General features: G+C 38.8%; 2 protein-coding genes across 5 annotated transcripts in view; one reads left to right on the top strand and one right to left on the bottom strand.

Moving 5' to 3' along the window:
- Nucleotides 1-15,023, top strand: part of MRPS14 (mitochondrial ribosomal protein S14) — a 40,970-nt gene extending 25,947 nt beyond the window's left edge. The window contains exons 3-5 of one of the 3 annotated variants that reach the window (XR_011073638.1): nt 497-568; nt 13,790-14,114; nt 14,747-15,023. Coding sequence is in view for 2 of the 3 variants with exons in the window: in XM_068541292.1 (XP_068397393.1) it covers nt 497-532 (36 nt within the window). In the remaining variant the exon portion in view is untranslated. Of the gene's footprint in view, nt 1-496; nt 569-13,789; nt 14,575-14,746 lie in introns of those variants that run through there. The other 2 variants (XM_068541292.1, XM_068541293.1) reach the window with 2 other exon arrangements.
- A 312-nt stretch (nt 15,024-15,335) lies between these two features.
- CACYBP (calcyclin binding protein) lies at nt 15,336-25,655 on the bottom strand. 2 transcript variants are annotated; one of them, XM_068541290.1, is made up of 6 exons: nt 25,635-25,655; nt 21,168-21,387; nt 19,231-19,327; nt 18,900-18,999; nt 17,536-17,633; nt 15,336-15,788 (listed from the first exon to the last, which is right to left on the bottom strand). In XM_068541290.1, exons 2-6 carry the CDS (start codon nt 21,271-21,273, stop codon nt 15,632-15,634), a joined length of 558 nt encoding a protein of 185 aa, XP_068397391.1. In that variant the 5' UTR covers nt 21,274-21,387; nt 25,635-25,655; the 3' UTR covers nt 15,336-15,631. The 2 variants fall into 2 exon arrangements, with proteins under 2 accessions (XP_068397391.1, XP_068397390.1); XM_068541289.1 differs by lacking the exon at nt 25,635-25,655 and adding an exon at nt 25,276-25,504.
- Between the last annotated feature and the right edge of the window lie 219 nt (nt 25,656-25,874).

The raw sequence follows: 25,874 nt of genomic DNA, 5'->3' as shown, positions 1-25,874 counted from the left end.
CCCTTTACATTTAAGGTGATTATCGATAAGTATGTTCTTACTGCCATTTTGTTAATTGTTTTGGATTTGTTTTTGTAGGTCTTTTTTCTTCCTTTTCTCTTTTGTTCTCTTCACTTGTGATTTGATGACTATCTTTAGTGTTGTGTTTGGATTCCTTTTTTGTTTGGGTTTTTTTTCTTGTATGTATATCTATTATAGATTTTTGGTTTTCAGTTACCATGAGGTTTTGATATAATGGTCTATATACATACATGGTTGTTTTAAGTTGCTGATTTCTTAATTTCAAATGTATTTCAAATAACCTACATTTGTACTCTGCTCCTCTCATGATTACCTGTTTATATATCATATTTTTGTGTGGATAATTTCTTACCTTTACTGTATGTTTGCCTTTACTGGTGAGCTTTTCCATTTCATAATTTTCTTGTTTCTACTTGTGGCCTTTTCTTTTCCACCTAGAGAAGTTCCTTTAGCATTTGTTTTTGTTTTTTTATAGACTGACGTCCTAGAGGTCATGTCAGTGTTTACATAGCTTAATGACAGATTTTGCTCAGACACCTCAAATCTGGTAAGTCTTTTACCCTCTGGTGGTGGGTCTGGTTGGATATGGGTTGGGGTGTTCATTTAGTGTTCAGCCAGTTATCAAGTCTGTCTTGGGTATTTTTTTAAATTTTTTATTTATTTTTTTACACAGCAGGTTCTTATTAGTCATCAATTTTATACACATCAGTGTATACATGTCAATCCCAATCGCCCAATTCATCACACCACCACCCCCACCCCCACCCCCACCCCGCCACTTTCCCCCCTTGGTGTCCATACGTTTGTTCTCTACATCTATGTCTCAATTTCTGCCCTGCAAACTGGTTCATCTGTACCATTTTTCTAGGTTCCACATATATGCGTTAATATACGATATTTGTTTTTCTCTTTCTGACTTACTTCACTCTGTATGACAATCTCTAGATCCATCCACGTCTCAACAAATGACCCAATTTCGTTCCTTTTTATGGCTGAGTAATATTCCATTGTATATATGTACCACATCTTCTTTATCCATTCGTCTGTCGATCGGCATTTAGGTTGCTTCCATGACCTGGCTATTGTAAATAGTGCTGCAATGAACATTGAGGTGCATGTGTCTTTTTGAATTATGGTATTCTCTGGGTATATGCCCAGTAATGGGATTGCTGAGTCATATGCTAATTCTATTTTTAGTTTTTTAAGGAACCTCCATACTGTCCTCCATAGTGGCTGTATCAATTTACATTCCCACCAACAGTGCAAGAGTGTTCCTTTTCTCCACACCCTCTCCAGCATTTGTTGTTTCTAGATTTTCTGATGATGCCCATTCTAACTGGTGTGAGGTGGTACCTCATTGTACTTTTCATTTGCATTTCTCTAATAATTAGTGATGTTGAGCAGCTTTTCATGTGCTTCTTGGCCATCTGTATGTCTTCTTTGGAGAAATGTCTATTTAGGTCTTCTGCCCATTTTTGGATTGGGTTGTTTGTTTTTTTAATATTGAGCTGCATGAGCTGTTTATATATTTTGGAGATTAATCCCTTGTCCGTTGATTCGTTTGCAAATATTTTCTCCCATTCTGAGGGTTGTCTTTTCATGTTGTTTATGGTTTCCTTTGCTGTGCAAAAGCTTTTAAGTTTCATTAGGTCCCATTTGTTTATTTTTGTTTTTATTTCCATTACTCTAGGAGGTGGATCAAAAAAGATCTTGCTGTGATTTATGTCAAAGAGTGTTCTTCCTGTGTTTTCCTCTAAGAGTTTTATAGTGTCCAGTCTTACAGTTAGGTCTCGAATCCATTTTGAGTTTATTTTTGTGTATGGTGTTAGGGAGCATTCTAATTTCATTATTTTACATGTAGCTGTCCAGTTTTCCCAGCACCACTTATTGAAGAGACTGTCTTTTCTCCATTGTATATCCTTGCCTCCTTTGTCATAGATTAGTTGACCATAGGTGCATGGGTTTATCTCTGGGCTTTCTGTCTTGTTCCATCGATCTATGTTTCTGTTTTTATGCCAGTACCATATTGTCTTGATTACTGTAGCTTTGTAGTATAGTCTGAAGTCAGGGAGTCTGATTCCTCCAGCTCCGTTTTTTTCCCTCAAGACTGCTTTGACTGTTTAGGGTCTTTTGTGTCTCCATACAAATTTTAAGATTTTTTGTTCTAGTTCTGTAAAAAATGCCATTGGTAATTTGGTAGGGATTGCATTGAATCTGTAGATTGCTTTGGGTAGTATAGTCATTTTCACAATATTGATTCTTCCAGTCCAAGAACATGGTATATCTCTCCATCTCTTGGTATCATCTTTAATTTCTTTCATCAGTGTCTTATAGTTTTCTGCATACAGGTCTTTTGTCTCCCTAGGTAGGTTTATTCCTAGGTATTTTATTCTTTTTGTTGCTGTGGTAAATGGGAGTGTTTCCTTAATTTCTCTTTCAGATTTTTCATCATTAGTGTATAGGAATGCAAGAGATTTCTGTGCATTAATTTTGTATCCTGCAACTTTACCAAATTCATTGATTAGCTCTAGTAGTTTTCTGGTGGCATCTTTAGGATTCTCTATGTATAGTATCCTGTCATCTGCAAACAGTGACAGTTTTACTTCTTTTCCGATTTGTATTCCTTTTATTTCTTTTTCTTCTCTGATTGCCGTGGCTAGGACTTCCAAAACTATGTTGAATAATAGTGGTGAGAGTGGACATCCTTGTCTCGTTCCTGATCTTAGAGGAAATGCTTTCAGTTTTTCACCATTAAGAATGATGTTTGCTGTTGGTTTGTCGTATATGGCCTTTATTATGTTGAGGTAGGTTCCCTCTATGCCCACTTTCTGGAGAGTTTTTATCATAAATGGGTGTTGAATTTTGTCAAAAGCTTTTTCTGCATCTATTGAGATGATCATATGGTTTTTATTCTTCAATTTGTTAATATGGTTTATCACATTGATTGATTTGCATATATTGAAGAATCCTTGCATCCCTGGAATAAATCCCACTTGATCGTGGTGTATGATCCTTTTAATGTGCTGTTGGATTCTGTTTGCTAGTATTTTGTTGAGGATTTTTGCATCTATATACATCAGTGATATCAGTCTGTAATTTTCTTTTTTTGTAGTATCTTTGTCTGGTTTTGGTATCAGGGTGATGGTGGCCTCATAGAATGAGTTTGGGAGTGTTCCTTCCTCTGCAATTTTTTGGAAGAGTTTGAGAAGAATGGGTGTTAGCTCTTCTCTAAATGTTTGATAGAATTCACCTGTGAAGCCAGCTCATCCTGTACTTTTGTTTGTTGGAAGATTTTTAATCACAGTTTCAATTTCATTACTTGTGATTGGTCTGTTCATATTTTCTATTTCTTCCTGGTTCAGTCTTGGAAGGTTATACCTTTCTAAGAATTTGTCCATTTCTTCTAGGTTGTCCATTTTATTGGCATAGAGTTGCTTTTAGTAGTCTCTTAGGATGCTTTGTATTTCTGCGGTGTCTGTTGTAACCTCTCCTTTTTTCATTTCTAGTTTTATTGATTTGAGTCCTCACCCTCTTTTTCTTGATGAGTCTGGCTAATGGTTTATCAATTTTTTTTATCTTCTCAAAGAACCAGCTTTTAGTTTTATTGATCTTTGCTATTTTCTTTGTTTCTATTTCATTTATTTCTGCTCTGATCTTTATGATTTCTTTCCTTCTGCTAACTTTGGGTTCTGTTTGTTCTTTCTCTAGTTCCTTCAGGTGTAAGGCTAGATTGTTTATTTGAGATTTTTCTTGTTTCTTGAGGTAGGCTTGTATAGCTATAAACTTCCCTCTTAGAATTGCTTTTGCTGCATCCCATAGGTTTTGGATCGTCGTGTTTTCATTGTCATTTTTCTCTAGGTATTTTTTGATTTCCTCTGATTTCTTCAGTGATCTCTTGGTTATTTAGTAACGTATTGTTTAGCCTCCATGTGTTTGTGTTTTTTACGTTTTTTTCCCTGTAATTCATTTCTAATCTCATAGTGTTGTGGTCAGAAAAGATGCTTGATATGATTTCAATTTTCTTAAATTTACTGAGGCTTGATTTGTGACCCAAGATGTGATCTATCCTGGAGAATGTTCTGTGTGCACTTGAGAAGAAAGTGTAATCTGCTGTTTTTGGATGGAATGTCCTATAAATATCAGTTAAATCTATCTGGTCCATTGTGTCATTTAAAGCTTCTGTTTCCTTATTTATTTTCATTTTGGATGATCTGTCCATTGGTGTAAGTGAGGTGTTAAAGTCCCCCACTATTATTGTGTCACTGTCGATTTCCTCTTTTATAGCTGTTAGCAGTTGCCTTATGTATTGAGGTGCTCCTGTGTTGGATGCATATATATTTATAATTGTTATATCTTCTTCTTGGATTGATCCCTTGATCATTATGTAGTGTCCTTCCTTGTCTCTTGTAACATTCTTTATTTTAAAGTCTATTTTATCTGATATGAGTTTTGCTACTCCAGCTTTCTTTTGGTTTCCATTTGCATGGAATATCTTTTTCCATCCCCTCACTTTCAGTCTGTATGTGTCCCTAGGTCTGAAGTGGGTCTCTTGTAGACAGCATATATATGTGTCTTGTTTTTGTATCCATTCAGCAAGCCTGTGTCTTTTGGTTGGGGCATTTAATCCATTCACGTTTAAGGTAATTATCGATATGTATGTTCCTATGACCATTTTCTTAATTGCTTTAGGTTTGTTTTTATAGGTCCTTTTCTTTTGTTTCCCACTTAGAGATGTTCCTTTAGCATTTGTTGTAGAGTTGGTTTGGTGTTGCTGAATTCTCTTAGCTTTTGCTTGTCTGTAAAGCTTTTGATTTCTCCATCGAATCTGAATGAGATCTGAATGAGATCCTTGCCAGGTAGAGTAATCTTGGTTGTAGGTTCTTCCCTTTCATCACTTTAAGTATATCATGCCACTCCCTTCTGGCTTGTAGAGTTTCTGCTGAGAAATCAGCTGTTAACCTTATGGGAGTTCCCTTATATGTTATTTGTCATTTTTCCCTTGCTGCTTTCAGTAAGTTTTCTTTGTCTTTAATTTTTGCCAATTTGATTACTATGTGTCTTGGCGTGTTTCTCCTTAGGTTTATCCTGTATGGGACTCTCTGCACTTCCTGGACTTGGGTGGCTATATCCTTTCCCATGTTAGGGAAGTTTTTGACTCTAATCTCTTCAAATATTTTCTCTGGTACTTTCTCTCTCTCTTCTCCTTCTGGGACCCCTATAATGCGAATGTTGTTGCGTTTAATGTCGTCCCAGAGGTCTCTTAGGCTGTCTTCATTTCTTTTCATTCTTTTTCCTTTAGTCTGTTCCGCAGCAGTGAATTCCACCATTCTGTCTTCCAGGCCACTTATCCGTTCTTCTGCCTCAGTTATTCTGCTATTGATTCCTTGTAGTGTAGTTTTTATTTCAGTTATTGTATTGTTCATCTCTGTTTGTTTGTTCTTTAATCTTCTAGGTCTTTGTTAAACAGTTCTTGCATGTTCTCAATCTTTGCCTCCATTCTTTTTCCGAGGTCCTGGATCATCTTCACTATCATTATTCTGAATTCTTTTTCTGGAAGGTTGCCTATCTCCACTTCATTTAGTTGTTTTTCTGGGGTTTTAGCTTGTTCCTTCATCTGGTACACAGCCCTCTGCCTTTTCATCTTGTCTCTCTTTCTGTGAATGTGGTTTTTGTTCCACAGGGTGCAGGATTGTAGTTCTTCTTGCTTGTGCTGTCTGTCCTGTGGTGGGTGAGGCTATCTAAGAGGCTTGTGGAAGTTTCCTGATGGGAGGGACTGGTGGTGGGTAGAGCTGGCTGTTGCTCTGGTGGACAGAGCTCAGTAAAACTTTAATCTGTTTGACTGCTGATGGGTGGGGCTGGGTTCCCTCCCTGTTGGTTGTTTGGCCTGAGGCAACCCAACACTAGAGCCTACCTGGGCTCTTTGGTGGGGCTAATGGCGGACTCTGGGAGGGCTCACGCCAAGGAGTACTTCCCGGAACTTCTGCTGCCGGTGTCCTTGTTCCCACAGTGAGCCACAGGCACCCCCCGCCTCTGCAGGATATCCTCCAACACTAGCAGGTATGTCTGGTTCAGTCTCCCCTGAGGTCACTGCTCCTTCCCCTGGGTCCGGATGCGCACACTACTTTGTGTGTACCCTCCAAGAGTGGAGTCTCTGTTTCTCCCAGTCCTGTCAAAGTCCTGCAATCAAATCCCACTAGCCTTCAAAGTCTTATTCTCTAGGTATTCCTCCTCCTGTTGCCAGACCCCCTGGTTGGGAAGCCTGACGTGGGGTTCAGAACCTTCACTCCAGTGGGTGGACTTCTGTGGTATAAGTGTTCTCCCTTCTGTGAGTCATCCACCCAGCAGTTATGGGATTTGATTTTACTGTGATTGCATCCCTCCTACCTTCTCATTGTGGCTTCTACTTTGTCTTTGGATGTGGGGTATCTTTTTTGGTGAGTTCCAGTGTCCTCCTGTCAATGATTGTCCAGCAGTTAGTTGTGATTCTGGTGTTCTCGCAAGAGGGAGTGATAGCACGTCCTTCTACTCTGACATCTTGTATGGAAGTCTCTCCTTTAGTATTTGTTATGGAGCTGGTTTTGTGGTGCCGAATTCTCTTAGCTTTTGCTTGTCTGTAAAGCTTTTAGTTTCTCCATCAAATCTGAATGAGAGCCTTGCTGGGTAGAGTATTCTTGGTTGTAAGTTTTTCCCTTTCATTACTTTAAATATATTGTGTCACTCCCTTCTGGCCTGCAGAGTTTCTTATGAAACATCAGCTGATAACCGTATGGGAATTCCCATGTATGTTATTTGTTGCTTTCCCTTGTTGCTTTTAATATTTTTTCTTTATCTTTCATTTTTGTCAATGATTATTATGTGTCTCAGCTTGTTCCTCCTTGGGTTAATCCTGTGTGGGACTCTCTGCGCTTCCTGGACTTGGGTGGCTGTTTCGTTTCCCATGTTAGAGACATTTTCACCTATTATCTCTTCACATATCTTCTCAGGCCCTTTCTCTCTCTCTTCTCCTTCTGGGACCCCTATAATGCAAATGTTGGTGTGTTTGACCTTGTCCCAGAGGTCTCAAACTTTCCTGATTTCTTTTCATTCTTTTTTTACTTTATTCTGTTCTATGGCAATGATTTCCACCACTCTGTCTTCCAGATCACTTATCCATTATTCTGCCTTATTTATTCTGCTATTGAGTCTTTCTGGTGTTTTTTTCATTTAACTTATTGTGTTCTTGAACTCTTTGGCTGTCCTTTATATTTTCTCTTTGTTAAAAACTTCTTGTAACTTCTTGCTCTGGATATTCATTCTTTTCCTGAGTTCCTGGATCATCTTTATAATCATTACTCTGAACTCTTTCTTGGGTAGGTTGCCTATCTCCACGTCACTTAGTTGTTCTTGTGGGGTTTTGTCTTGTTCCTTCGTCTGGAACATATTCCTCTGCCATCTCATTGTCTAAATTTCTATTTGTATTTTTATGTATATGGAAGGATATTTATGTTTCTTGACCTTGGAGAGGTGGTCCTCTATAGGGGATGTCCTATGCGTCCCAGTAGTACACTCCCTTCTCTAGCCCTCCCACCCAAGGGCCAGAGACCAGCTGTTCCCAGGGTAGCTTCTGAACTGCTTTTGCAGACTCGGTTCTACAGGTTGCTGGATAGTAGTTTTCCTGTTTCTGGTATCTACCCTCTGGTGGGTGGAGCTGGATCTTGGCCCTCTGGTGGGCATGGCCATGTCAAGGGGCATGTTTAGAGGTGGCTGTGGGCTCTGGAAGTCTTTAGGCAGCCTGTGCTGATGGGTGGGGCTGTGTTCCTGCCCTGTTGGTTTTTCGGCCTGAGCCCTTCCAGGATCCTACAGGCTGTTGGGTGGGGCCAGGTCTTGGTGCCAAATGGTGGCCTCCAGAAGAGCTCACGCTGATGAATATTCCCCAGTACTTCCGCCACCAGTGTCCTTGTCCCCACAGTGAGCCCCAGCTGTCCCTGCCTCCCCTGGAGACCTTGCAAGAGCAGCAGGTAGGTCTGGCCCAGCCTCCTATGAAGTCACTGTTTTTGCCCTGGATCCCAGTGAGTGCAAGACCTTGTGTGTGCCCTCCAAGCGTGGAGTCTCTTTTTTCCCCATTCCTGCGGAGTTCCTGCATTTGAACCCCGCTGATCTTCAAAGCCAGATGCTCTGGAGGCTCCTCCCTATTTCAGACCCCCATATCGGGGAGCCTGACGTGAGGCTTAGAACTCTCCTATTAGAGAACTTCTGTGATGTAATTTTTCTCCAGTTTGTGGGTCACCTGTCCCAGGGGTATGGGATTTTATTATACTGCAGGTGTGCCCCTTTTACAGTCTCACTGAGTTTCTTCTTTATGTCTTTGGATATAGAATATCTTTTTTGTTAGGTTCCAGTCTTTTTTATCAATGGTTGTTCAGCAGTTAGTTGTGATTTTGGTGTGCTCGTGAGAGGAAGTGAGCTCAAGCTTCTTCTACTCTGACATCTTGTCCTTGTAACAGTTTTAAAGGGGATTGTTTTTTACTCTGTGGTATTTCATTGTTAGTGTAAAGAAATGCAACAGATTCCTGTATGTTAATCTTGTATCCTGCTACCTTGTTGAATTTATTAGTTCTAATAATTTTTGTGTGTTTAGGGTTTTCTATATAGAGTATCATGTCATCTGCATATAATTACAGTTTTACCTCTTGCCTTCCCATTTGGGTACTTTTTATTTCTTTTCTCTGAGTACTAGGACTTCCAATACTATGTTGAATAGAAGTCGTGGAGTGGTTATCCTTGTCTTCTTCCTAAATTTAGCAGGAAGACTTTTAGTATTTACTGTTGAGTATTGTGTTGGCTGTGGGTTTGGCATAAATGGCTTTTATGTTGCGATATGTTCCCTCTATACCCACTTGAGTGAGAGTTTTTATCATGAATGGATTTTGAATTTTATCCAATGCTTTTCCCACGCCTAATGCAATGGTCATGCAGTTTTTGTCTTTTCTTTTGTCAATGTGGTGTATCACTTTGATTGATTTGCCTATGTTGAACCATCCTTGTCACACTGCGATAAATTCAGCTTAGTCATGGTGTATAATCCTTTTTATGTGTTGTTGGATATGGTTTGCTAATATTTTCTTGAAGATTTTTGCGTCTATATTCATCAGCGACATTCACCTGTGATTCTCTTTTTTTGTGGTATCTTTATCTGATTTTGGTACCAGCATGATCACAGCTTCATAGAATGACTTTGGGAGTGTTCCCTCCTGTTTGGTCTTTTGGAAGAGTTTGAGAAGGATAGGTATGAGTTCTTCTCTGTATATTTGGTAGAATTCCCCAGTGAAGCCATCTGGTCCTGGACTTCTGTTTGCAGAGAGTTTTGGGGGGGGGGGGTTGTTTTTGTTTGTTTTTAATTATTATTAGATTCTATTTCACTTCTAGTGATCATTTTGTTCAAATTATCTATTTTTTCTTGATTCAGTTTTGGTGGGCTGTATGTTTCTAGAAACTTGCTCATTTTTTCTAGTTTGTCCAATTTGTTGGCATATAATTGTTCATAGTAGTCTCTTATGGTTTGTTGGTAATTCTGTGGTATCAGTTGTGATTTCTCCTCTTTCATTTCTTATTTAGTTTATTTGGGTCCTGTCTCTTTTCTTCTTGGTGAGCCTGGCCAGAGGCCTGGCAATTTTGTTTATCCTTTCAGAAAACCAGCTCTTGGTTTGATTGATTTTTCTATTGTTTTTTTAACCTCTATTTTATTTATTTCTTCTCTGATCTTTATTATTTCCTTTCTTCTGCTGACTTTAGGTTTTGTTTGTACTTCTTTTTCTAATTCTTGTAGGTGGTAAGTTAAGTTGTTTGAGATTTTTCTTGTTTTTTTGGGAAAGGCTTGTATCGCTATGAACTTTCCTCTTACGACTGCTTCTGCCGCACCCTATAGATTTTGTATGGTTGTGTTTTCATTGTCATTTGTCTCAAGGTATTTTTTAATTTCCTCTTTGATTTCATCATTGACCCATTGGATTTTTAGTAGCATGTTGTTTAGTCTCCCGGTAATCGTTGTTTTTTTTTCCTCGTTTCTCTTTATGTGGTTGATTTCTAGTTTTATGCCACTGTGGTCAGAAAAGATGCTTGAAATTCTTTCCTCTTAAATTTGTTGAGGCTTATTTTGTGTCCTAGTATGTGGTCTGTCCTACAGCATGTCCCATGTGCACTTGAAAAGAATGTCTATTCTGGGGGTTTTTTGGATGTAATATCCTAAAAATATCAATTAAGTCTAACTGTTGTATTGTGTCATGTAGGGTCTCTGTGGCTTTATTTTCTGTCTGGAAGATCTGTCCATTGATGTCATTAGGGTGTTAACGTCTCCTACTATTATTGTATTCCTGTCAATTTCTCCTTTTATGTCTGTTAGTATTTATTTTACATATTTAGATGCTTCTGTATTCCTTACATATATGTTAACGAGTGTAATATCTTCTTGTATTGATCCTTTTATCATTATATAGTGTCCTTTAGCTTTTTTTATGGCCTGTGTTTTAAAATCTATTTTGTCTGATACGAGTATTGCTACCCCCTGCTTTCGTGTCATTTCCACTTAACCCATTGACATTTTAGGTAATTATTGATAGGTATGTATTTATTGCCATTGTAAACCTTGTTTTCCAGTTGATTTTGTACTTCTTCTGTGTTCCTTTCTCGTTCTTTTTGTTTTCCCTTTTGTGTTTTGTTGGTTTCTTTTCTATTATGCTTGAGTTTTCTTTTTGGTTTTTGTGAATCTATTATATGTTTTTGATTTGTGGTTACCCTGGTTTTCAAGTATGTTAACCCATTACTATATCTACGTGCTTTAGACTGGTAGTCATATAATCTCAAACACGTTCTTTTAAAAATCTACATTTTCTTACTCCCCTCCCCCACATTTTGTGATTTTGATGTCCTATTTTATATCTTACTCTTTATCCTTTTGGTGTTCATTGTAGTTACAATCACTTTCACAAAGTTTTTTTGATATTCTTTTAACCTATGTACTGGCTTATTTAAGTGATGTACAGTTCTTTTATATATTTGCCTTTCCTACTGTGATTTTCCCTTTCCTATAGATTCCTGCTTCTTTTTTATTTAAAGCAGACCTTTCAATATTTCTTTTAGGATAGGTTTAGTATTGCTGTATTCTTTTAGTTTTTGCTTGTCTGCGAAATTCTTTCTCTCTCCTTCTATTCTAAATGATAATCTTACTGGGTAGAGTATGCTAGATAGTAGGCTTTTCCCTTTCACGACTTTGAATATATCTTGCCACTCCCTTCTGGCCTGCGAAGTTTCTGTAGAGAAATCAGCTGATAGCCTTATAGAGGTTCCCTTGTAACTGACTCCTTATTTTCTCTTGCTTCCTTTAGAATCCTCTATGTTTAGCTTTTGCCATTTTAATTTTGATATGTCTTGGTGTAGGTCTGTTTAGATTCATCTTGTTTGGGACCCTCTGTGCTTCCTTTACCTAGATATGTTTCTTTCTTTGGGTTTGGGAAGTTTTCAGCTATGATTTCTTCAAATACATTTTCGATCCCCTTTTCTCTTCTCATTCTGAGATCTCTGTTATGCGTAGATTGGCATGCTTTATATTATCCCATAAGTCTCGTATGTTGCTTTCATTCTTTTTCATTTTTCTTTCTCTGCTGTTCTGATTGGGTGGTTTCCATTATTCTGTTTTCCAGATCACTTATTCGTTCTTCTACATTATTTATTTTGCTATTTATTGCCTTTAGATAGGTTTTCATCTTGGCAATTGAATTGTCTAATTTTAATTGGCTCCTCTTTATAGTTTGTTACAGTGATCTGCATTTCTATCAATATTTCTTTCTTAATCCCTTCAGCATTTTTATTACCTCCTTTTTGGACTCAGGGTCTGGTAGACCGGAGAGGTCTGTTTCACTGTTCTTTTAGTTGGGAATAGCTCCTCTGCTTTTTCTTATTTATATTTCTCTGAATCTATTATGAATTTAGGGAAAACAGTTATCTACTGTGGTCTTAAAGGGCTGTTTTTATGTGCAAGCATCCCTGTGTAGCTTGTGTGAGTCCAGTATTTTTGGTCGTAGGGCTCTTTTTGTTATGGATGCCTACCACATCTTTCCTCAGTGTGTGCTGGCCGTTTTCCCACTAGAGGGTGTGTTTGGTGTTGTGACCAGAGGCTGCACTGTATGTTGAGTGGGGCTTCCTCTTTCCTCTGTGGTTGTCATAGCCCTTTGTGGGCAGGGTCTGCTCCCCAGTTGTTTAGAAGCCCCCAGATCTGATTATAAGCTGTGGTGTGAGGTAGGTGGGGCTGGAGTGCTCCATCTGGGAAAGGAGCCACTGCATTATTCCTCCCCAGGAGCTGTCCACCAGGACCTGCACTCTCTGATGTCATTTGTCACTCACTGTGTGTGCTCACAAAGTACACTGTTGTTGGCACTACCCTTAGCCCTGTCTCCACGTGTGGGCAACCCACTGGTGTTTTGTGTGCTCCTAGAACTCATAGTGGCTGACCTGTGCCCACTGTGAGCAAGCCGAGAATGAGGCTGCTATGGCGGGGCCATGCCCCTCTCTCATGTGTGTGTTAATAATTGGGCTCCCATGGCGGACCCAGGCTCCATCCTGCACACCCCCACTTGTGGCCCTGAGCACATTCCAGGCCCTTCAGGCTGTCTCCAAACAGTCCTCTCCCCCAGTCTGTCAGCTGAAATCCAAGTTTCAGCACCGACTTGCTGTGCACACCAAGCAGGTGCTTCTCTCAGGCTGGGAAGTGCAGCAAGGTAGCAAGGACCCTCTGCGCTGGCCTGTCCTGCTTGCCACAAGTTAGGTGTTGCACTATCCTCCAAGTCTCAGGCTATCTTTCCTAGCTGACCTCTCAGCTGGTGTAGGAGGATCCCAGGGTGAGGAAACCTTTCATAGCTCCCTCCCAAGGGCACAGGTCTCATCCTACCCAGTTACATGGTGTATTTCTTGCTGCTTTGGTTGTATGAGATCTTCTGCCAGAATCCAGTGGTCATTCTGAGAATTATTCCACATGTAGGTGTATTTTTGATGTATTTGTATGAAGAAGTGAGCTCCACATCCTTTTATTCCGCCATCTTGATCTCATTCCCTAAGTTTTTATTTAGCTTTTAAATGCTTAAATTTTAGATGGTCAAAACTATACAAAAAGATAGAGTCATCACAGTATTGCTTCCACCCCATCTCTTTCCTTCCCCTATTGGTAACCATTTTTATTTGGGTTTACTCTTCCAATTTCTTTTTGAATTTTATACAGATACATGTATTGTATATTCACATTTCTCACTCTTTCTGACACTAAGGTAGTTAAGTGTAGCATAAACAATGTTCTGCATGTTGCTTTTCCACTTACTGTATCCTGATTGATCACTGTGTATCAGTATCTGGAAATAATCTTCATTTTTTGGTGACTATTAGTACTTTTGTGTGGATGTCCCAAAGTACTAGTTTACTCAGCTAGTCCCCTATGAGTTGACATTTGGGTGTTTCCAATCTTTCGTATGTATCAGTCCAAATTTTTACCAGTGTTATTTTTGGGAAAGAGCCTAGAAGTAGAATTGTGAATTAGAGGATAAATGCACATATAATTCTGGTAAATACTACCAACAACTACTCTTCTATACAAGTTTTAAGCTTCTCAACCTTTTCATTCCATTACCATTATGTATTTCCCCACACCCTGAATAGTCCGTATGTTTTAGAGTTTTTCCAATAAAAGTTAAGATACAGTATGTTTTTATAATGTTAAATTCTTTTTATACGTTAAATGGTCACTTAGGGCTTCCCTGGTGGCACAGTGGTTAAGAATCCACCTGCCAATGCAGGGGACACAGGTTCAAGCCCTGGTCCAGGAAGATCCCACACACCGCAGAGCAACTAAGCCCATGCACCACAACTACTGAGCCTGTGCTCTAGAGCCTGTGAGCCACAACTACTGAGCCCACACGCCACAACTACTGAAGCCCGTGCGCCTAGAGCCTGTGCTCTGCAACGAGAAGCCACCACAATGAGAAGCCCACATGCTGCAACGAAGAGTAGACCCCGCTCGCCGTGACTACAGAAAGCCCATGCACAGCAACGAAGACCCAACACAGCCAAAAAAGGTTAAAAACAAACGAAAAAAAATCACTTACATTCCTTTTTCTAACGAAGTGTTAATAATTTTTGAATTCTCTCAATGTGTCATGTTTTTGGTAATTGTGGGGGTTTTTTGCCATGTAAACGTTCATTATGTAGTTAAAATTATCAATATTTAGCTTTGTTACATTTAGATTTTAAGTAAGTCACATAGTATAGTTTTCCCTCACTGAGGTTACGATGGAGTCTATGTCTTTCAGTACTCACGCAGCTTCACTTTTACATTTAGATCTTCTGATCTGTTTGGAATGTACCCATATGGCTATTTTTAGTTATCTCAATAAGAGCCCATCTCTTCCCCATAGTTTTGAAATGCTATTATTTACTGTATTCTAAAACTTCCATACACCTTGGGTCTTTTTAATTCTGTTCCATTGGTTCTGTTTATTCATGTGCCAACATCACAGCTTTAATTATAGAGGTTTTATAATGTGTTCAATATTTATTAATAGTTATCCTACATATTTGGCTGTTTTTTTATGTTAATTTTAAACCCCACCAAACTTTACCCTAGTACTTTTACCAGATTCTCATTAACTGTAGTAGTTTTGTATTTCTCCTCTACGCATTTAATTTGCTTTCTCTTTTCTAATTGCAGTGGCAAACAGCTCCAATACAACATAGTTATGGAAATCACAGGCATCTTTCTTGCTCTTACTTCTGATTTTAGGGGGAGTAATACCCTCTGAAATAAACAATTCCCCTGAAAGCCTGACTTTTCTGACATACATCTGGACATCTGCTAGATAATGATAGGTTTTTATTCAGCAGCACAGATGGATTTTCATATTTATTTTTACTTTACGGTTATTGTTTTTACAAGCCAGCTGAACCATGGCAAAACCCACTTACTGGTACTATATAAATATGTTTGTGTATTCTCAAGTTTCGACTTAGTTCCAACTTATTCATAAATAAATATATTTAAATCTAGAGAAAAATATTTGTGATTAGATTATTAGGGCATGGTACTTCATGGTATATACATTACTTAAGCTGTGAATAGAAGAGAGCAAGCTCTCTATAACAACCTTGAAACGCAGGTATGAATTTTCATTTTATGCAAAAATTCACGTTTTATTTTTTATTCTTACATTGGTGGGGGCTGATGTCAGGAACTAAAAGGCAAGCAGTAACTAACTTTTGTTTCTACCTCTTAGCTGAACAATAATACACACAATGTGGCATTTTCATTAGGCAAGACTTGCTTCTTTACATTTCACACTAGAATACAACATTACCCTTTTCTTGAGTAAAATGACCCAGTTACTAAGGAAACCATCTTTGGAGGGAGTGTTTGTTTGTTTAATAAGCATATTTTATTTAAATAAATCCTCCAGCAGGAAATGGAGAATTCATTGCCTTTACTTAGACTGTGTAAGTAGTTATATGTCAAATTTATCTGTGCAGCTCACCAACAAACATTTCCTTATTGGAAACATCAATATTTCCGCATCACAGTTCCCAAAAAGACTGTAAAGTCTCAGAATTCTGTATCTCCTTTGGCTTGCTTCTCTCTTGATTCCACCCAGGCTTTATTAATGGTTCGCTTCATATCATCGTCTCCATCTTCATAAATTTTCTTTAGAACATTCATTAATCCCTCACTAGGATCTGTTTCAGTGTCATAGGAGGGCTTTCTGTTAAAAAAGAAAACACACGCAATCAATAATGGAGGAATATATATAATGTATATGAAACATAATAGTAATAATAATATATGGAATATAGAAATATATATAAATAATCCCATTTACTAACATTTTATAGGTATGATTACTAAGTATGAAAAGAGACAAATTAGGAGGTAGGAAGTACATGAGTGGAGGTAAGAGGAAGACAGTATCCAAACATACTCTGACAATCAAAACATGCACAAATTCATCTTAAACGATATATAACCGCACTTAGTGCATCAAAGAATGGGCATCAAAAACGGTAAGGGAGACTTCCCTGGTGACACAGTGGTTAAGAATCCACCTGCCAATGCAGGGGACACGGGTTTGAGCCCTGGTCCAAGAAGATCCCACATGCAGCTAAGCCTGTGCGCCACAACTACTGAGCCTGCGCTCTAGAGCCTGCGAGCCACAACTACTGAGCCCACGTGGCCCACGAGCCACAACTACTGAGCCCACATGCCACAACTACTGAAGCCCACGCACCCTAGAGCCCATGCTCCACAACAAGAGAAGCCACCGCAGTGAGAAGCCCACGCACTGCAATGAAGAGCAGCCCCCGCTTGCCGCACTAGAGAAAGCCTGGGTGCAGCAACAAAGACCCAACACAGCCAAAAATTAATTAATTAATTAATTAAATTAATTAATTATTTAAAAACCAGTAAGGGGCTATCTTGGGACTATGGGATTTTAGGTTAAATTTTAGCAGGAAAAGTAAGGAAATAAGCTTTTTTCTAAACTGTTTTAATTTTTTTTAAAGCATGTTTCCTCATATAATATGAAAAACAATTTCACTGAGAAAAAAACAAACGTATGTTATACATGGACACATACTGAAGCTCATATTTTTTTTAATTAGAAAAGCCTTCTCTCAAGCCTGAGATACCTGAGTTTTGGGCCTGGTGGTATAAAAGCACAGTCCTCAATGTAGTCAACACTTCTAGTTCAATCCGTGTGTTAACTGGGCTCATTAACTTTATACTTCATTTTTCACTTACCTCATTTATTAAATGCCAGATTCTGTACTGGACCCTGGGGATACACTAACAGTAAAACAGGTTCCTATACTCAGGTAATCCATTCTAGATTTAAAAGCAATTCCACACATAATGCCTAACACCTTAGCCAACCACATCCCAAATGCGCACTGGCTATGGGAGGGAGGAGTGAGAGAAACGTGGATGGCTAATTGACTCAACGTAGTACATTACCACTGCAGGAAAGCAGAGGAATGTTTTAGCTAGGATGGAAGTATCTTTGAATAAACATTTTTCAAAATAGCCATTATTAAGTAGGATAAAAATATTCTCTTTTTCACTCTATACCAGTGATAGTAAAATTCTAACTATATATCAGAAACTTCTGGGGAATTAAAAAACCATATATGGGTATCTGGGCTACTATGGAACTATTGAAATGGAATCTCTTGGAATGAGCACAGTACCTAAATAGCAGCACCACTGGCCCAGGGTTAAGAACCAGCACAAAAGAACCAACCACAAGTACAAAGGCCTCCTTAAAAAGCAACTTGCTAGATACATGCCCTCTTCGGGTTCCCTCTGACAAGTGAAAGCAGATATAACTGGGTTAGTCAGAGGACATTAGAAGGTAAATGGTCAAATTGCAGACTATACACCTCCATTATCGATGAACATCTACAACCCTAGCAAAGAATACATTATAATTCTTAAATAAATGAAAGTAGACTCACTCTTTCTCTTTGCATTCTTTTTCAACCTGAGTCAGATAGTCCCACCGTGTGTTTTCCGCTTTCTTCCTACATAAGATAAGAACTGTATCTGTCTTGATCTGGAAGAAAAGTGGAAAACAGGTACAACTTAGAACACATGGAGATAAGCATGAATATTTAGAAAATAATTATTTACTCAATTACTCGAGTTACTGTTACGTACGGGACCCGTTTTAGGTGCTAGTAATACTTTTATGAATAGGCTGGAAAATCATACACAAACTGTAATTCCTTCAAATACTAGGTGCTATCAAGACAAAGAAGGTGTTAATGAGTATTGGGGCAGGAACGTCACTAGGAAAGCCTGAGGTGAAATGTGAGCTGTGGCCCAAGCTCCAGGAAAGAGGGCCTTCCAGGCAGTTGACAAAGGAAGAGATGATTCTGGTATCTTTGAAAACAAGGAGGAGGAATGGCTGGATTTTGATGATTGAAGGAGAGAATAAAACAGTAAGAGGGGTCAGAGACAGGCAGAAAATCATGTAAGGCAGTATTGGTTAGGGAGTTTGGAGGTGAGTAAGCAGAAACAGCAAGAATATACAACCCTTTCAACAATGATCCACATAACTCTAGGACTCTTGAGTAATACTTCAACATGTGATTAGTGGACGAAGAAAAGAGCAGGGAGTCACAAGTTAATCATTAAATTATATTCTAATATTACCTTTAAGCTGCTACATAACTCTATGTAAACACAGACAGCAGAATGGCACATCCGTGTACCAGAGGCATTAAACTTCATTTATTTAAATTAGGTAGGAACAGAAGGATTATCTGAATTAGTGAAAAATATGAATAATACTGTTTCAAAGACAGTTTATTTCAATTTTGTAAAACAAATTATTATTCCCATTGTACAAATGAGAAAGTGAGGTATAAAGTGATTAAGTGAGCTAGCTGCCAAAGGTCACAACTAATACGTGATAAAAATGGCATTAAAACTCAAGTCTCATTCTTAACCATTTTCAGTTTATTCAACACCCTCCTAATTCTAATGCAATATTCTTATAACCTATTTTCTAGAGCAGGAGCTGGCAAACTTTTTCTGTAAAGAGCTAGATAATTAGTATTTTAGGCTTTGTGGGCCACATGGTCTGTTGTAGCTACTTAACTCTGTCACTGAAACACAAAAGTAGCCACAGACAACACATACACAAATGAGCACTGATATGTTCAAATAAAACTTTATTTACAAAACAGGCAACAGGATAAATTAATTCTAGTTCATCTTAATTCTAAACTGAGGTAATTTCATGAGGTTTCACAGTATTATGACAAAAAATATTATGACAATTATGACAATATTACAACAAAAAAAGTAAACCTACCTTTTTTGAACTGCCTTCCACAGAGATGGGTTTCAAGAGATTGTTCACAATCATGGAGTAACTCTTCCCATTTAGATTCTTTACCAAAAGATCAAATGACCTACAACACAATAGTGAACACTTTATCTTTCTGGTTCTATGAAAGGTGCTCTTCAGTCGTTGTGGAAATAAAGCCAGTCTTACTTTAGGATGTGCACCTGGCCATCCCAGATGATAAGACTCAACCTTTAAAGCAGATATAAAGGATAATTTTAAATTTAAGCAGAATTTTAGAAACTGAAAAGAAAAGAACCCATAATAAGGCACTGTCTTCCCCATTATGAGAACTCACCTCTCTGTGAAATGCACCTGCACATTCTCAGCGGCGACTTGATGAACTCCAGTTAAGGTAATGTAGATTTTCACAAACTTATCTGACTGATCCCATCCTGGTAACAACAACAACAAAAAATAGACCATGAATAAAGTCTGATACTATCTCTGGAATAGCAAATGCACACAGCTCATAATAATACTCACTAAGATAAAAATCTAGCAGTAGAAACATGAAAGAAATAAAGATATAAGAAACTTTTTAGATGGAAAAATTGAGCTTCAAAGCAGTTAAGTAATCTACCCAAAGTTAGGCATCTAGCTAGTGAAACAACCTGGATTCAAATCCAGGTTTACTGAACACAAAGCCCACGTTCTTTTTATTCCTTAGAGTAAGCAATATGATCGTTAAATACCTCCTTAATTGTAGCTCATTTCCCCTTTTTATGGAAATAATTTTGTCCTATTCCTAAATATTGATAATCTCCACCAAGCTGGATGGCTAAACATCAGCTTTGTCTAATCAGTATTATCTAATTCCATAATCATTTCTACTTCTCTAAGCAGTTCAACAAATGCAATCCTAGCTTCCTCAATTCCTTTCCCTGACAAAGCAGAATATAAACTTAGAGAGTCAAATTCATCCAAATCTGCCAATTTAATTAACCTACCAATATCTAGAAGTTATTTCATTTTTTTATTATCAAGCTAGTCTCTAACCTAGATGAATTCTGCTAACAGAAAATACACATAAAAAGCACATCATATAATAAAAAATATATTTATGTATTGTACTGTATGACTTTTTCTTACTTAGTCCTACAGAAGTCTAGTGTTAATAAAAAAAAAAGATGTTCTAGAGGGTTCTGTACTTCATTTAGTTTCTTCCCATCCATTCAACCCATCCTCCACATTGATAACTGCTTTTCCCTAAACACAAACCTAGGTTCCTAGTTACTATGCCAGAATCCTACCACCTTCAGACCAGCTTCCTATAGTCAACGAAGTACACAGCGTATCTCCTATAGTACTGCAGTACATCACTTAAACACAACACACACACTGCTTTTTGCTATGACAATACCCAAAATGCATGATGCCTTTCACGTCTCTATTCATGTCCTTTGCTCATGCAATTCCCTTCTTTTCTTCATACTTGCTGAACTCACCTTTTAAACTCAAATGTCTCTTCTAATTCTCCCTGCCTGTTCCTCCCCTCCAGGAGAATTACTTTATCAGCTATATTCTCATAATACTTTATAAATCTCTATTCAGTTAATGAAATAGTTATTAAGTACTTACTGTGTGCTAGATATTGTGAGCACAAAGAGAAATAAGACTGTCCCTGCCCTCGTGAGAGCTCATTACTCAGACTTCAAGTTGCATTGCTTCCAAAATAAAAAAGTCTATAATCAATTTAGGGAAAATGGTATTATGACATTGTTATGGTATTAGTTGTATGTCTATGTCCCAACCACACCATGAGCAGGGACTGGGTCTTGCTCACTGTTGTGTATCCACAAGTCCAAGTACAATAAAGGCACATACCAGGTGCTCAAAAATGTTTTTTGAATATAACTGGATTCTCCTCCTCAGTTAATATCGGTGGTTGTTTGGCAAAGAGAAATGCAAAACAGGAAGAAACACAAAACAAAAAGCTGTGTCCATATATACTGAATATATTTCAGAATAGGTTCCTTCTTGCTGCTACTCATCACTGTACTAATCATCTTGCTCTCTTATTAATTAATTAGCTTTTAGAATGCAGCATTTTCTTTTTAATCTCTTAAAAAGCATCTTATTAAATAAGAACTAATGGGTCTTCTCTTTCAAATCACCAAAAACAAACACTCAAAACTATTAAAAAATTGATTTCGTTAGTGGGTCACTACTAAGGAATACATTGCTCAGAGGCAGAAAGAACTGTATAGAGCTGTATGTAGGGGCGCATCATACCATAATTACTGATTTTCACTGTATATCCTGTCGTAATAGGAGCAACCACAGCGGCTGGCTTTTCATTTTCCAGAAGTTCTGCTTTCCTCTGTGATTTCTGCTGCATCTTGTTCTTGATTTCTGTCTCAATCTTGGATTTTTCAGCTGTCAGGGCATCACGTACTCTTTTTCTAGTGGCTTTTTCCAGCAGAACCTTCACCTCTTCTAGATCTTTCTGTAGCTGTGTTAAAATAAAAGCTAAGTTAGCTATGATAAATAAGACAATAGTTTGATATTGTGCATATTGGTCATTTCAATTTACTGAATAAGAGCTAAGAATAGGAGGTTCATTTAAATTTCCTAGGGTTGGGTAGCAACAAGGATTCTTTCCTCCAGCCTATTGAATTGTAAATAACTCAAGATTCCTTTCTTTTAAAAAGGAAAACTTAATCTTGAAGTAACAATAGGTAATCAAGCCAAATTTTTCCAGTTTGGTAGACTGTTATCTCCCTTTGTTTTAAAACATTTTATTTACAAGATACAAGTGTGATTTATAAACATTTTCTGATTGTAACATGAAGAAATCCAACAAAAGGGAATCGTGGATTTCCTTGTAACATCCAGTCCTAGTCATCAGATATTAGGAGTTTTTTAAATATTAAAATAAAAGAGATGAGCACATAGTAAGTGCGGTGAAATGCTACAGCAACTTGACTAAGGTAATACTCTACTTTCCCTCAGTGATCGGTCCTCACTGACCTTCCTACCCCAAGTAATACACGTAAGAAAGTTTAAATTTTTAAGACAAAAGATAAAAAAATAAAGACATATTTCTTCTTCTAAGAAGTTAGACAACTTCTTAGTTCTAAAGCTCCTGGTTAATTTTACTGTCAAGTCTGGGACTTGGTTGCACAGTAGAGGATAAAAACCTGGACAAACAATCCAACATGCAATGCACTCCTGGATCACTGAAAAAGCCACCTACGCCAATACATTGCCTACCCAAGTCTATTTCTATAACCTTCTAGAGACAGAGTCAACATTGTATTAAGTTTAAGAGTTAAAGACACTGTTATAAAATTAATGGGCTTAAAAACTTTTTCCCAGTTACCCTCTGACTTACTGCAAATGCATGAGATCTTTATAAACAAGGGATTCATTTCTCTTAAAATGACTTTACATTCTGGCTTGATACTAGCTAGCAATCTGACAGGAATACTTTGACATTATGGCCTGAGATCATGTAAGGCTCAATATAAAAATCTTTAAATGCTTGATAACTTAGTATAATATCCAAAGTACAGCTTGAAAGTCTTTAGATTTCTTGAGTCTTAGAAAATGCAAAACAGAAAAACAAATGCTTTTCTTTTATCCCAAGTCTTTTATCTCATTTAACTCAGATGCCCTTGTTTCACCTATCTGTAACTGCTAACTTGGTATAAAAAGTCCAACTGTGCCCAGTCTCCTGCCCAAATTCTATCCCCACCTCCCAAAACTCATATTACTAAGAAAAAAAATTGCAAACTCATCTTTCAAGCATAGAACCAAGATGCTTTTAGTTCAAAGCAATCTTTTTTGTTATAATGGCTTTCAAAATTCACATTCATTCTAATAACAAGATGAAAAAAAAATTAAAATGTTAAATGAGTATATTTTGTTTCCAGAGTAAGGATTTAGTTAAAAAAAAAAAAAAAAAAAAAAAGAAAGAAAGTAAACGTAGAAAGTCTAAACAAAAGGTTTTACTTCTTGACTGGAATAGGAATCCTTTTTCTAGGAGACTCAGAAGAGAACTCTGAGAATTAAGCAAGAGATCCCCAGGCCCTCTTTACAGCCAGTCTGGCTCTACAGTACTACAAAAATAAGATATCCACTGTAAGTCTGAAGCAATTTACAGCAGGCCTGTTTAAGGTAATTCCTCAGTTCTTCTCTGTTATTCGCAGATCTGAAACCAGTAAAATTGATCCCTTTGGTGCTTTTCCTGTACACATATTTAAGCATTTCTTACCTAATTTATCTAGGCATTCACTTGTTTTCCTTAAGCAAAATCACACCTCCCTTTTATCCCTATCCATAAACACATTAAAGCTTTCTCTTCTATTTCCAAATTCCTCACTAGGAAGCAGTAAGACCAAAGTGCCTCAAAATAGGCAAAGACCTTGTGCAGACATTTCTCCAAAGATAGACAAATGGTCCTCAAGCGCATGAAAAGATGCTCAACATCATCAGGCATTAAGGAAATGCACATTTAATCCACAATGATACACCACTTCACATCCACTAGGATGACTAACAACAACAACAAACTCCAGCAAATAACAAGTGTTGATGAGGATGTGCAGAAATCGGAAGCTTCATACACTGCTTGTGGGAATGTAAAATGATGCACTTTGGAAAGGAGTTTAGCAGTTTCTCGAAGTTAGTTACCATATGACCCTTCAATTCCACTCCTAGATATATACGCAGAGATTTGAAAACGCATATCCACATAAAAAGCTGTACACAAGTATTCATAGCAACACTGTTCATAACAGCCAAAAAGTGGAAATCATCCAAATGTCTATCAATTTATGAATAAACAAAATGTGGTATATCCATAAAAAGGATTATTCTGCCATAAAAAGAAATACATGTCTCACCATGGATGAACTTGAAAACATTATGCTAAGTAAAAGAAGCCAAAAAGTAAAAGGCCACACGTTGTAAATCTCCATTTGTATGAAATGCTCAGAACAGGCAAATCCCTAGAGACATAAAGTAGACTGGTGGCTGCTGGGTGGGGAGGAGTAATGGGAAGTGACTGCTTAATAGCCACTTAATGGGTTTCTTTTGGGGTTGATGAAAATGTTCTCAAATTACATAGTGGTGATGATTGCACAACACTGTGAATATACTAAAAAGCATTGCACTGTACACTTTAAAATGGTTAAAAACTGAATTTCATCTCAAACAAACTAAAAACAGTGTCCCTAAATGTATACACCACAATTAGAAAGCCCCTTACTTTGAAGAGGATTAATACTGAACACGCCAAATGTAGGACTGTAAAGTCACTTCAGAGATTCTTTCCTCAGGGCACATGGTACCACAAGGCCAATCTTTAACACCTAACAAACTTGTGACAAGTTATCCAGAATAATACTTACACACACACACATACTTTTTCTTCATTTAATGCAAATTCTCAGACTTAAAAAGTCAAATGTGAGATTTCCCACTCTTGTTCATATTAAGCAAAAAGATTTCCGGAGAACAAATCTAGTCAATGGATACCCAACACTTTACTGTGAATAACAGTACTGTCATCTTAAGTCAAAAAAAAGAGCAATCCAAGTTCATTATTCCCAAGCTGTAACTGTGCAAACTAAGTCTCCAAAAAAGTAAAGCTGCCTCTGTTTAGAGTTTAAAGAGCTTAAAAGAGAAAAAGCTATTTCCCACCACTAGTTACAACTAACTTTCCAATTTATTTATTTTTAAAAACGCCTATAGCAGATTGTTTTGTCAAGCACTCCTCTGAACATTTAGAACTATTACTTGGTCTTTACAACTCTATGAAAAGGATACTGTGGCCCAGAGAAGCACCATAACTTGCCCAAAGTCTGTGTAGAGAAAAGATGACTAAGAGAATTTAAGTGCTGGGACTGAAGACTTCTCACCTTCCAACTGCCCTCTACCATAGAACGACACTCAGGTTTTGTAATCAGCTTTAATTTAACAACGCTTCACGTCCTCAGGCTAGTGTAACGCGGGCGGAAAGGGCCTGAGAATAACGTGAAGGTGACCAGCCCTCAGGTCCACCATCGGACCTACCTGCCGCCGGGAACCACGACACCCGCCCCCGCTCACCTACGCCGCCGACCAAGGCTGAGCCGGGGGCGTCGATCGGCAACCTTCCGGGGAAAGCGGAGGCCCCGAGGCCCGCAGTGGCCGGGTCGGCAACGGGGCGGCTGCAGCTGGGCGGGTGGGAGGCCGAGGGGAAGCGCGGGAACCCGAGTACGCAGGAAGGCGGTCCGACAGGCAGGTGCCGCGTGCGGCCGCTGGGCAGCTCCGCACGGGAAACGGCGGTGGGGCGGGAGACGGAGCGGAAAGCTCCAGCAAGGCCGAGCGAGGAAGATGAGGCCGGACCCCTTACCTCCTCCACAGTTGAAGCCATGGTCGGGCCGCGTCAGGGAAGGCCCCAGCTGCAGCGGCGCAAGGGCGAGAACAGGAAACGCCGCACCGACCGCGCTCACCCCGAGCGCAGACCGCACCGGCACCAGTCACAGTGGCCGCGGCCTGCGGGCACACCCCACCCTGCGCGAGATATCGGCCCGCCTCCGGCACGCGACGCCTCTGGAACCTTCGCGAGTCCGTCGAGGCCGCCCCCCGAGCCCAAGCACCGCCTTCAGGGCTCGGCCCCGCCCCACCTCGCCTGGCCCCGCCCACCTCGCCTCTTAGCAACGCTCAACTCTCGCGATCAAACCGGAAGTTCGAGAAGAGAAACGCCTCTACCTCCACGCCCGGGCAACTGTACGTAGTATACCTTGACCCCGTAGGACCCGGCTGCGCAGTCGCAGCTCAGAACCGCTGCTTTCCCGTACCATAACCCAACCCCGGAAATTACGCACTGATCTTCGAGGGTCCAAGCCGGAAGTTGACTAGAGAGTCGGCTGTTTCCGTGCTCTCTAGGACCCAGTACCATCGAGCCGGCCATGTTGTGTAAAGTTGATCTGTGAAGTGCGAGAAAAGGAC

Source organism: Eschrichtius robustus, chromosome 3, assembly GCF_028021215.1.
Source record: "Eschrichtius robustus isolate mEscRob2 chromosome 3, mEscRob2.pri, whole genome shotgun sequence".
Lineage (NCBI taxonomy): Eukaryota > Metazoa > Chordata > Mammalia > Artiodactyla > Eschrichtiidae > Eschrichtius > Eschrichtius robustus.
This window is presented reverse-complemented; position numbering and strand designations above follow the sequence as displayed.

What these genes read in the sequence shown, in the direction of transcription:
- CACYBP (XM_068541289.1), bottom strand. Translation starts at nt 25,296, where the DNA reads ATGGCTTCAACTGTGGAGGAG. An exon ending in TGGAAGGCAGTTCAAAAAAG is followed by an intron (nt 17,634 to 18,899) that starts GTAGGTTTACTT and finishes CTTTTCTTCCAG; the next exon opens with ATCAAGACAGATACAGTTCT. An exon ending in AAAGAATGCAAAGAGAAAGA is followed by an intron (nt 15,789 to 17,535) that starts GTGAGTCTACTT and finishes CTTTTTTAACAG; the next exon opens with AAAGCCCTCCTATGACACTG.